The sequence below is a fragment of the Orbicella faveolata genome, unplaced genomic scaffold (assembly GCF_042242905.1).
Source record: "Orbicella faveolata isolate gen_17 unplaced genomic scaffold, um_ofav_v1 contig_24, whole genome shotgun sequence".
Taxonomy (NCBI): domain Eukaryota; kingdom Metazoa; phylum Cnidaria; class Anthozoa; order Scleractinia; family Merulinidae; genus Orbicella; species Orbicella faveolata.
The window spans coordinates 7239868-7251221 of NW_028301552.1; the positions used below are offsets into that span (position 1 = coordinate 7239868).

General features: G+C 39.4%; 3 protein-coding genes across 4 annotated transcripts; 1 reads left to right on the forward strand and 2 right to left on the reverse strand.

Annotated features, from left to right (window-relative positions):
• Window positions 1-1627: 1627 nt before the first annotated feature.
• On the reverse strand, window positions 1628-3999 carry LOC110051363 (putative skeletal organic matrix protein 5). The gene is made up of 4 exons (XM_020757400.2): window positions 3699-3999; window positions 3562-3601; window positions 2845-2974; window positions 1628-2347 (listed from the first exon to the last, which is right to left on the reverse strand). Exons 1-4 carry the CDS (start codon window positions 3973-3975, stop codon window positions 1826-1828), a joined length of 969 nt encoding a protein of 322 aa, XP_020613059.2. The 5' UTR covers window positions 3976-3999; the 3' UTR covers window positions 1628-1825.
• Window positions 4000-4135: 136 nt separating this feature from the next.
• LOC110051366 (nuclear nucleic acid-binding protein C1D-like) lies at window positions 4136-10012 on the reverse strand. Of its 2 annotated transcripts, XM_089292219.1 has the most exons (7): window positions 9820-10012; window positions 8277-8343; window positions 7707-7762; window positions 7279-7333; window positions 6434-6499; window positions 5942-5989; window positions 4136-5182 (listed from the first exon to the last, which is right to left on the reverse strand). In XM_089292219.1, the coding sequence occupies exons 1-7, from the start codon at window positions 9988-9990 to the stop codon at window positions 5112-5114; spliced, it is 534 nt and encodes a 177-aa protein (XP_089148345.1). In that variant the 5' UTR covers window positions 9991-10012; the 3' UTR covers window positions 4136-5111. The 2 variants fall into 2 exon arrangements, with proteins under 2 accessions (XP_089148345.1, XP_020613062.1); XM_020757403.2 differs by lacking the exon at window positions 4136-5182 and having other exon boundaries at window positions 5943-6499.
• Window positions 10013-10088: 76 nt separating this feature from the next.
• On the forward strand, window positions 10089-11311 carry LOC110051368 (uncharacterized). Its single transcript, XM_020757404.2, has one exon. The coding sequence runs from the start codon at window positions 10240-10242 to the stop codon at window positions 10822-10824; it is 585 nt and encodes a 194-aa protein (XP_020613063.2). The 5' UTR covers window positions 10089-10239; the 3' UTR covers window positions 10825-11311.
• Window positions 11312-11354: the final 43 nt, after the last annotated feature.

An 11354-nucleotide genomic window follows, 5' to 3' on the forward strand; every position in this document is an offset into this window, starting at 1 on the left:
AGTCCGTCAGAAATGACGCGTTTTCTAACTGGGTCAGGCGCTATTCGTTGACTAATCATAATGAACAAACAAATACCCTTGGTTTAAATACGCCATATATTGTCTCATTTAAAAAATCCCCCCCGCCCCCCCCCCCCCCCCGCCAAAAAAAAAAAAAAAGAAAAGAAAAGAAAAGAAAATCAAACCGGCTGCAGTTTGCAAATGATTTTTGCATTGTATCTAAATTGCTATCCAGAGAAAGTAACGTACGAAAAGAGTCCGGAAACTCTGTTTGCAGAAAGAAAAGCAGGAAGTGGAAGCAATTTACTTGAGAAACCATGCACCTGCAGAAATAAAACCGCCCGTGGAAACCTAGCATTTGACATTTCATTTAAAATCCATTTAGCCAAAAACAACAAAGACACAGGATATGATGTCTTAAAGACAAGTCACCCATTCAATTCAGTGATTACGAAATAACGAGACATATTGTTTTCAGTTTTGTTTTTTGTTTTTTTTTCATGGTTTGCAGACGGACTGGAATTGATACGTTGTCTCCTTCAGAACTAATTAGTTCTGCCTCGCCGTCCACACGAAGGCCAATGTTTACATTTGAATCATTTCCACTTTGAAAAGTGTTTTCATTGATAGAAATATTGTAAACCTTTCGCGCGCATGAAGGCCAAAACAAGACAACAGGATCAGACATTGTTGTGAAACAAAACCAAATCACGGCCAATGCGTGAGCGAGTTTGAAAAAAAATGTGAAGCTACGTTTTGAACACTGACTTCTTCTGAACTTCCGTTCAGCTACACATACAGATCTTTGTGAGTAAGGTGCACAAAAAACTTTGAAAATTTACCTGTACGTGTCAAACACAGCACACGTACTTTTTAACCATTGTTGACTGCTGGAAGTTAAACAGGGGCTTTTCTATTTCCCCAGTTTTTCCTAGTCTCCTTCCCAGCCAGAATTAGGGTCGTAACGCAACGCTTTAGCGGGGAGAAGCGTCGCATAACGACCATAACGATGGCTGCAAAGGTCTTTCCCTAATCATGAATAGTAAAGAAGTGCTGCAATCAATCGAATGTTGACTAACTCACTGGCGACTCAGCTGAAGGCCATGGAGATGCGCTTTGGATATGGTATCCCCTGGGTGGGTAGGGTGCCAGAGGCTTTTCATGCGCGGTTTCCGTCAGGTCTTTATATGGTGACTCGCCGCCACGTAAAGGAGAAAAAAATTCCGCCGCATGAACGAGACAAAGACGTCTGCATAGTACACAGGATAATAAAGCTCAGATCACTGCGCCACAGTTACCAAGCTCTGGGCTCACAGTGGCCTATTTAGCAACCAAGGGAGCATGGTGGTTTACTTAGACGGAACAAGAGTTATTGTTGGATTATTTTAAGGGAATTAGTAGGGAGCCTTTAATATTGACAGGGATCTTTGCTCAAGAAAATGACTGAATTTATCAGTGGCGAACAATTAGAGCATCCCATCTAAGAAGCCTCACCTTCTGGAAGATACTTGCGCTCTACAAAGTTTCCCTGATTTGTGAGGATGAACACCAGTTGCTTGAATCTCGAGGGTTGAACTCATCTCGTGTAATGCATACGTGAAAAATACTCAGACATCAGCTGAACAAGTCAATTCCCAACACACGTTTATTTGTTATATAATTTTCTACAGTTGTTTCTCAGAAAAAATAATAATAATAAAAAAAAAAACTGACAGGACCTACTGACAAAAGATAAATTGTCAATATCATTTTAGCTTCAAATTTGCACTTTCCTATTTTTCTATCTTCTACAGGTCAGTCTAAAGTTGCTATGTCAGTTTTCTTCTCACTGCACCAGGATGTAACCCATGGCTTTGATGAATTTCTCTCCATTATCAGTCGAGTGCTTTGCCACGTTTCCACACGCGTTGGAGTCATCGGGAGTCCCTCCTGTACCAAACCCGATTCTGGAGTCGCAAGAGGTACAGTCATTTTCGTTGTTACCAACAATTCCGATTCTGGCTTTAGAATAGGAATTAGAAGACGTACTCACAACATTGAAACCTTCCTTGTTACAGTTGAGCTGCAAGGAGGCCTGTGAACCAATCAACGTCTTCCACGTGTTACGACCCAGTGAGGTGGCGCGGTATTGCCCGTCAGCGATCAGTGAGTACAGAGACTTTGCACGCTTGTTGATGAGAATGAGTTTCATCTGTTGGCCGATCTTTATACCAAGACAAATCTTGGAGAAAGGTGTGTTCCAGTAGGTTGGTAACTTGGTCTCTTGTGCATCAAACAAAGTCTTACCTCCTGGAAAGTTAAAGTCGATTTTGTTGCTCCAGAAGTTGGAATCGTAACGAAAGGTTGACTATTGAGAACAAAATAAAAACAGTGTGAAAAAATATCCAGTCATACACATAAGCCACATAGAGGAGGTTGCACCAACTTCCACGACAGCTGCATCAAGGGCACCTGTTTAAAAACGTGGAATTATTTCGTTGACAAGCTCATTACATGATTAATACAACCTGTGGTGGGATTTTTCTGCGTGTTTACCACGCGATAATAAACAATATAACTTTATTTTGCCTTGTTCAGTAAACATTTTTGTGACACAAAAGGGTTTCACAATAACGTTTGGACGTCTCCATATAAATCCTGGTCAAAAGCAGCAGTTTTGGCTAACTTTTTTGGAAAACTTTACAGAAAACATATTCGACCAACCCAGTTCTCTAGTCAAAATATATGGAAGCGCTGCGCTCACAAGTTACAACTTCAACATCTATGTGCAGTGAGTCTCAATTACGTAACGCGTTTCATCTCTGACTCTTAACATCGATTGGACAAAGAATGCACACGTCATACCTTAGCGCCATCAATTTTCATGACCAGGGTCCATCCACCGCCGCCGCATGGCCCAAGGCCAGTCATGTAACAGAAAACAGGAATCTTCACAGAACCCACTTGGAGAAGGTAAGCTTTGTTGCCTTCCCATCTGATTGCAAAACAAAACATGTACTAATAAAGTAGTATTAAACTGTAGTTACAAACTATATGTACATCTTATCAATTTTCGTGACCAAATTGCCACAGATCGCTCCAACAGTTTTATATACATCTTCTATATATATCTTAATTGACCACTCCCCCAATGGGGTTTTTCAGGACCAATGGAAGCAAATGATGAAACAAATAATGCAGATGAACATTTAATGGTTAACACTAGCAGGAAGCAAACCAGTTGGCTATTCACAAACGTGGTCGACGAGTTCAACTCAGTCGGGGCTACCGAACACCAGCTACTGGTCAGAACGGAACTCAAGACAAAAAAAAAAAAAAAGATAAAACAACATTAAATATAGACCTCGTCTTTGTTATGCCTTGCTCCACCTATAAAACATTTTTGGTAGTTTTTCTCTAAAAGAAAAGCTCGCTTATCCTTTCCGACGCTTCAAAATCCTGAAATATCAAATGGCCCTTTATCCTAGTTTTATAACGTCTAGTTTGCTCTTTCCGAGAGACACATTGAGACTAAAAATTGTGTTTTGTTTCGATTTGGTTCTTTCCTTCTTAACGACTTACTTGTGATTCACGTAAATCTCTTTACACGATGAAAAGGTATCTGCCCAAGACAAAATGCAATAAAATTAAGCACAAACCAGAAGAAAATAATAATTAAAAAAACTCCACAATCAACAACATAATCAAGCATAAGTTACCAGGTTCATCGGGACGATTTCCACCAGATGTAGCGTTGACTACGTGTATGAGTCGCTGGAGGTTTTTCTCCAAACTTGTTTCAAGAGATTTGATGGCTTTCTCGATGATGCGTGAATCTTGATTCACGTTAACGATATCTGGACTGTCGCTCTTTTCCGTGGGAGCCGTGGATGCCTTTGACCCGGTTGAACCGTTACTGTCATCAACTGTTGCGGATACGATCACAGTAACACATGATAGCCACAGAATAAACCACATGATAAGAGACGAGTGCATCTTGAAGGGTAAATAATCTCTTCACAAATTACTTGCCGTGTTGTCAGATTTCTGATCAGCTCAGTGTAAATTACTGTCATCGAATGCTCGCTATTCACAATAGATGGCGCCCTCACTAAACACGATACATTTTCCTGCCAACTACTCCCAACCAATCATGTTTCTCCACATTTCGTTTTTTGTTTATTCCACGCTCGATTATTTTAAACTATGATAAAATTCGAAGTCGCACTAATCTTACTCGATCGGACGTTCTCTCTCAATTTGTCATCTTTTCTTCCTAGCCACAGTGAAATGAATAGTGTTGCCCTGAAATGCAGTGAGAGTTCTAAAGAAATCTAAAGAACCTTAAGTTTACATCACCACCGGTCAGTAACATATTGGGGCACAACTGTATTCGAGAGGGCAGCAAAACTCTGAACAACTTTCCTGAAAACACAAATAGCCCGCCGAAAAATAAACCATTGGCACACAATGTTTTACAATAAACTTGCAGTTTGGTAGGTATCACCCCCAGAATCGGTTGAATCACACTCATTCACTTAATTATTGACTGCGTATTTCAAGATTCCATGAGACAAAATGGTAATTTTAACTGTTCAGTCAAGCGCAATTGAGATGAATTAATTTACATCCGACTCGCCGGCGAAAGCGTTCCACATTTCAATGAGCAGTTTCCCTGTAACGATAACATCGAACTGTAATTCCTGTTTACATGTAACTTAAAAAGAGCTCTGCGCGTGCATTTCTCCTACAAATGTATTTTTAAAAAAAATATATTAGAATGTGTTTGCGTGATTCAAAAGTGACGAAGGTCTGAACATTATGAAATACTTCTTGGTAAATGACTAACAAACAGCGGCAACATTAACTAATATTATTTTTTAAAAAAAACTGTCATCGAGTCGAACATTTCCTGCCCGTCTACGATGCCTTTCTTCAGTATATTTCATTTGAAGATTTTGCTCCAATTTTTATCGTGGTCTTTCCGCCAGATCACACAAGAAGTATAGCTGATTCACTTCACCAATGTCCAATTTCCAAGAATGCAATGTGAACTTGAAAATGTCGTTCATGATGACATTCTGAAGGTCATTCCTAAATCCAGTTTCCACCTGTTCCGCGAATTCTCGCCATCATCGCGTCCTTTTCTTCTTGACAGAAGGTTTCCCTTCGCTTTTACGTTTCTCAGAGTTCTTCTTTGAGTCTAAAGATTAAAATACATCACCAAAACGACTCAGGCGTGAGGCAACATGATACAAAACATACAAAGTTCCTCAATAAGCAACTAACCAATTTTAACTGAGTGATTATAACTATTATGTAAACTAATGACGACATTTCAACCATCACACACCTCGTACAACTAAACAAGACAAGTGGATAAAGACGACCAGGTTCTAGCAAACATCACAATAAGTTATTTTTGGACCCTCAATTATCAAAAGTGTGAATTAATCATTGAGCAACTCTGTCAAACAATGAAGTTCGGACAAAGCGGTTGTTTGATCCCGACAGAAAGTTGATTTTAAGCCCCCCCTTGCTTCACACACACACTCAGATAAAACACTCTTGTCGCCTGGGCATTTCTAGAGTACCCAGAGTTCTCACTGTCGTCCATCACACAAACTGTCAAATTAAATAAAAACATCATTCTGAACCACAATCAATGCGTCGAGTGTTCATCAGGTGGTTATTTACATGGCATGACTGAGGAGAAGTTTAAAGAAGACAAGTACATTATAAAATTCAGAGTCGTGACTTCTGAATCTGGCACTGATGTGTATACAGGTGGTTGGGTGGAGGGTGGGAGTAATTAGGACACAGTAACGTTCAACCTTATGAAAATACATTGCACTTATGCAAAGGAACCTGCATCACGTATCATTTTAGTACTCAGCAAGTAAAAATTATATAGTACATCCACCTGTCAGTGACGAATATACATTAAAAATTATTTATTCACCTTCTTTGTGGCAGGTTTCTCCTTGATCTTGGGATGTCGCCTCTTTATCTATAGTTTAAAAATCACAATTCAAAAAGTGATGTAAATGATGCATGTTATGCACTGTTCTTTGCACAATTTGTGACAATGCAAACACTTTAAATGCAGGTCTGGGCATGAGTGACCAGGGTACTGTGACAGACTAGAAATCAGGAGAAATCTTGAATTTAAGCCCTCTGGCTGTTATGAAAACAGTCTCAAGTTCAACTCCTTGGCCATGTCATTTCCTTGTGCATGAAATGGTTATGCTCCACCACATTAAACATGTTCATGTAACTATACTTTTTGTCACAAATACTGACAATGGTTGCAATAAAAATAACAAACAATAATTTAAAAAAAAAACAACCACACTGAACACTCGCATGTAAAGTATCAGACTATTCAAACTATCGTGTATTAAGTGATCACAAATAAATATGCACAGTCGAGTAATAATTATCATTGCATCACCTGAAGGTTCCCATAATGCACTCTTCACAAATCTCTTGGCAGCTTCTTTATCAATTCTTGCAGATGCTGTCACAGATAAGAAATCAATCATAAGGCATGCCAAAGGAAATCACATCTTGAGATTAACAAACCTTTGTTTCGCATGCAAGTCTCCTGAAGAGCACAGAGGTTCTATCTAATAGTCCCCTATAATTCTTAGTGCTTGTTCTACCGTGTAGTAATATGGTACATGTCATGCCTTACATGTGTGTCAACAATTCCCGGGTGATGCATACATTTGTGAACATACATATTCTCAGAGGCACAATTCTCTTGTCACACCAAGCAAAATCAAAAGGAAAGTGAAATCAGAAGGTGAGCCAGAATTAATCACAGCAGCTGCCCTCTCTACACATGATAAAAAACCTGATTATCAAACTTGGATGCATGCATAAAATCAAACCAGAACCAGGATTTCCTGGTTTTGGTTTTTGATTTTGCAGAGAGTGTCAGGTGTTTGGCCATCCCTGATTAAAAATGCTTGGGCTCTGGAAGCAAGATTGCTCTGATATACAAGGCACTGTTTTTTCAGTGGATGACTCAGAAACAGCAATGATGAACATGTACAAGGACTTAGGAGAACATTGATGTTGATCACTCTTGCATTGCATCTTAAAGGGATTAAAATACTAAGGACTTAACACAGAGAATAAAGCTCAATTAAGATAAAGTGTGTTAATAGAGGGCCCCTTTTGTACACTCCGGTGAAATAATCTCATACTTTTATGTGAACTCTGAAATTCTTAATGAGTTAGGATTGAAACTTTCACAACAAATTCTGGTTTTAAGGTTAACATTGAACCAACCTTCTTTCTTTTCAGTTGCTTCCTTCACTTTACCCATGTACTTCTTTATTCTGTCCTAAGATTGAAGAATCAATAAAAGCATTACTGAACAGTGCATATGCATCAAAGCGACCACTCTTGTACATAAATATATAGATTTTCACCAGAGCGGATTTCAATTGAGCGTCAAAGTAATCAGGCAATCACTTTGGTTTAGATTTGGTTTTACTACGGTTTGAGATTGGCTAAGAAGTCTAAATGGTAAGTAATTAGTTTGGTTTTGGTTTACGACACTGAATTAAAAACTTCTCTAATGTGCCCTAAGCAAGAGGAATTTTACCAACTGTAAATGAAAAAAAAAACCAATTTACTCAATCAAACTAAATAAGGAACATTGAAAACACACATTTGCACATGTTGAGCATTTGCTACAGGTGCAAGTTCCTCACCAGTTCAGATTTGACAGGATGTTGTCGAGGATTGACACCTTGTGTAGTTAGATACACTTCAGTATGAAAAGAAGAAAAAAATTAGAACATTAAACGTGTGCAATTGGTACATATATTTACTGGACATAATCTATGCTACTTCATGAATAACCAGAATCCAGAATAATCTTTGCTACTTCATGATCAGCACTGCAACCATAATATTAAAAAACTCTGTTTTTTGACATCTAGGATCAGGGTAGGATTATTATTACTGTATGTCTACAATGATGCCATAACCTTAGCATGTGCCTGGCATGGGTGATATTGTAAATGCAATATATACATATACAACTTGGCTCTAAAGTTGAGTATTTATGTCACAAGTTGTTCTACCCAGCATTGGGAAAGGGAAGAAAAGGTGTCACATGTGGCACTTTTCTACAGTATCTCTCTAGCTTTAGCCTGTGTTGACCATACCCATAGCTACATGTAGGCTACTCAAGCTCTTGTACATGAACATATATGTGGTACATGTGAAAAAGTTGGAAGAATCCAAATGTATTTTGAAGAAGAGCTTTTTTCACTTACTCCAGAACATAGAATTGATGGCGTAAGCGACAACAAGATCAAGTTTGGCACTCTGAAGAGGATTCATCTACAAAAAAAAAAAAAAAAATCAAATAACACTTGGGTAAGAAATATGACATTATATTACAAGCTTTGGGTGTGGACAAAACGTGGGGTAGGCCATGGCCTACCCTCACTGGCTTACCCTATGGCCTACCAGTAGTCAGATTTTTAAAAACATAAATAAAACATCAGTAAGAGTCAAATCAGTAAGGTGGCATGAAATTATATCTCTTGTGGTTTCTTGCATCCCTCTAAATAGGGGTGTACTAAAAAAGTCACTAACTACGTGTGTAACAATAACACAAACAGTCGCTAACACCGTTCATTACATGTTTACACTAGCAATCCACTATACTGTATGTTACAAACTGGCAGCCAGTATGGATCGTAGAGCCGCCATTTTGGATATTCTCAGCGACCACGTGATATCGGCCCTTCTCCCTGGGGGGTGGGAGGAATCCCATATATAAATGACAGGAGTGCTTGTCATACCTTTTAGGGGTTAAAAATGCAGTTTCGGTACTTCTTAATGTAGTGTGTTAAGCCTCAAAAGGTCCACAGCAGGAGCTTTTGTGAAATATGACAGGAGATAATGTCTTTTGTAAGAATTGGTACCTCTTAGGGGAGAAAAAAATTTCAAACCATGCCTGCAAAACAGGATCTTGGTACCTCTTAGGAGTTCTTTCCAAAATTTCTGACCAGCACTCCTGTCTCTTTTATATGGGAGTCCCCCCCCCCCCCCCCCCCCCCAGGCCCTTCCCCTCCTTCTTAAACTGCTGTTATGGCTGATTGCTTGGCTGGGGAAGCTAGACGTCGAAGACAACGAGAAATGATGTGGATGTTTCAAGGCTGAGTGCAGTAAGGTTTGCATTGTTCATTCCCTCTGACATTGAGAATCGTGTTAGTGACTTTTTAGTATACCTCTATTAGAGGGATATAATTTTATACCAGCTAACTTGTTCAACTCTTACCGATGTTTTGTTAATGTTTTTAAAAATCTGACCATCGGTAGGCCATAGGGTAGGCCACAGGGGGTAGGCCATGGCCTACAACATGGCCTAGGCCATTGCCTTAGCCATGGCCTACCCCATGTTCCGTCCACACCCACAAGCGTATAACATTACAGTTTCATCAAAAACATACTGAAAACAATGGAAGCTTTAACAAAGTGTAGATATGATAAGTCCACTACATTTTTTTTTTTAAATTTATTTAAGCTTACACTTAAGCTCGAGTAACAATTATAGAAACCTATTGTAAAATTCCATGTGAACTTGAGCAAACGTGATTGAAATGTTCTCAAAGTAAGCCGTCATACATGGCTTACTTACCAGTTTCACTTGATTTTGACCACTAATCTCTATAGATTTATTGCTTTCTAGCGCAAGCCCCCAAAAGGTGACAATAAAGGATGTTGGTAGTTCTCAATTAAAAATTCACCCACGTGAATTGAAAATGATCGATCTTATGAATGCAGGCGGGTTCAAGGAAAACGACCAACCTTTTCCTTCAAGTCATCAACTGAAGTCTCCAGAAGGGGCTTGAATACATCTTCAACTTTTCCCAAGGCCTCGTGAAAAGATTCTAGAGATTCGGTGACTTCTTCGGGCAAATCTGGTTCCTCTTCCACTTGACCCGCCATCTTGAAAATCCTCTTACACGCGGGAAGCATGGGTCAGAATGTGTGATAACGAGGCTCGAGAACAATAATATTATTTGCTATTTTTAGCTTCGCGTGGGCTGTGTTGGCGAAAAAAGTGATTTGTCAAATTATGCCACGTCGATCGACACTGGGTTTACAAAAGTTATGTTTTAAATTACAGCGATTTATGGAAAAAGCATATAAAAGGCACTCTTCTTCATGCGTTAAGTTCAATGCAGCGAGAGAAAACCAGTTTGAAGGCGACAAGACAGCGCAGTTATGGGAATCACGATTTCTCAGTTCTTCCAACGAATGGGCGATCTCTACCGCTCTTTCTCAAATCGTGACGCCCGTATACTCATGGTCGGTTTGGATGCAGCTGGAAAGACCACGATTTTATACAAGCTCAAGTTGAACGAAACAGTAAGCACTATCCCAACTATTGGATTCAACGTAGAAACTGTTTGTCCCTGCAAAGGAGTCACTTTTACAGTTTGGGATGTCGGCGGCCAGGAGAAGATCCGTCCTTTATGGCGCCACTATTTCCAAAACACCCAAGGATTAATCTTTGTCGTGGACAGTTCTGATTTGGAAAGAATCTCAGAAGCCAGGCAGGAGCTCTTCAGCGTTCTTGAAAGCCCCGAGATGGAAGGCGTGCCTGTCGTAGTCATTGGCAACAAGCAGGACCTTCCTCGCGCTCTAAAGTCACACGAGTTAGCCCAGCAATTATCTCTTCTGCAACACAAGGCGAACCCCTGGCATGTGCAGGAGTCGTGCGCGAAGAACGGCGAGGGTATTTATGAAGCAATGCACAAACTGAGTGAGATGGTCAAGGAGTTTGAGAAAAGTTCAAGAAAATACTGACTGAAAGAAACAGTGGTTGGCTTCTGAAGACTACTAGCTGCAGGACGGTAAATGACTATTGCACTCCACTTTAAACATTTTCTAATTTTTGTATCGTTTTTAGTGAGGAAAACATTTACACGGCAAGTTTAAGAACGGCTTGATAACTATCTAACTGTGATCAGTTTGGATCTAATGGAACATTTGTTCTTTCTTTTTTTTGATGTAATCTCGATCTGATTGGGTCACACTGGACTCCAGTTGAACTATATATCAAACGGCAAGAACTTAATTTTGATTTTTGCGTTACATTAACGTTCGTTGCTACTGAACACGAAGAGTGTTCTAACTGAAATAACTTTTCTTCGTCGAGTGATCAAGTCTAAGTTAGAATAATAAAGGCAATTGCAATTTCATGGTGCGAATTTTAGCTTTTGTCCATGGGAAAGCCCAATATGAGATAGAGTGTAAACTTCAGTTTTGTTAATAAAATTAATATTTGATTGAATCAGTGAAGTTCATCTAACTCTATCAGGTTTTGAGGGCACTTG

What these genes read in the sequence shown, in the direction of transcription:
- LOC110051363 (XM_020757400.2), bottom strand. Translation starts at nt 3,975, where the DNA reads ATGCACTCGTCTCTTATCATGTGGTTTATTCTGTGGCTATCATGTGTT. An exon ending in AAATCGTCCCGATGAACCTG is followed by an intron (nt 3,602 to 3,698) that starts GTAACTTATGCT and finishes TGTCTTGGGCAG; the next exon opens with ATACCTTTTCATCGTGTAAA. An exon ending in GAGATTTACGTGAATCACAA is followed by an intron (nt 2,975 to 3,561) that starts GTAAGTCGTTAA and finishes TTTTGCAATCAG; the next exon opens with ATGGGAAGGCAACAAAGCTT.
- LOC110051366 (XM_020757403.2), bottom strand. Translation starts at nt 9,990, where the DNA reads ATGCTTCCCGCGTGTAAGAGGATTTTCAAGATGGCGGGTCAAGTGGAA. An exon ending in TTGATGACTTGAAGGAAAAG is followed by an intron (nt 8,344 to 9,819) that starts GTTGGTCGTTTT and finishes TTTTTTTTGTAG; the next exon opens with ATGAATCCTCTTCAGAGTGC. An exon ending in CATCAATTCTATGTTCTGGA is followed by an intron (nt 7,763 to 8,276) that starts GTAAGTGAAAAA and finishes TTCATACTGAAG; the next exon opens with TGTATCTAACTACACAAGGT.
- LOC110051368 (XM_020757404.2), top strand. Translation starts at nt 10,240, where the DNA reads ATGGGAATCACGATTTCTCAGTTCTTCCAACGAATGGGCGATCTCTAC.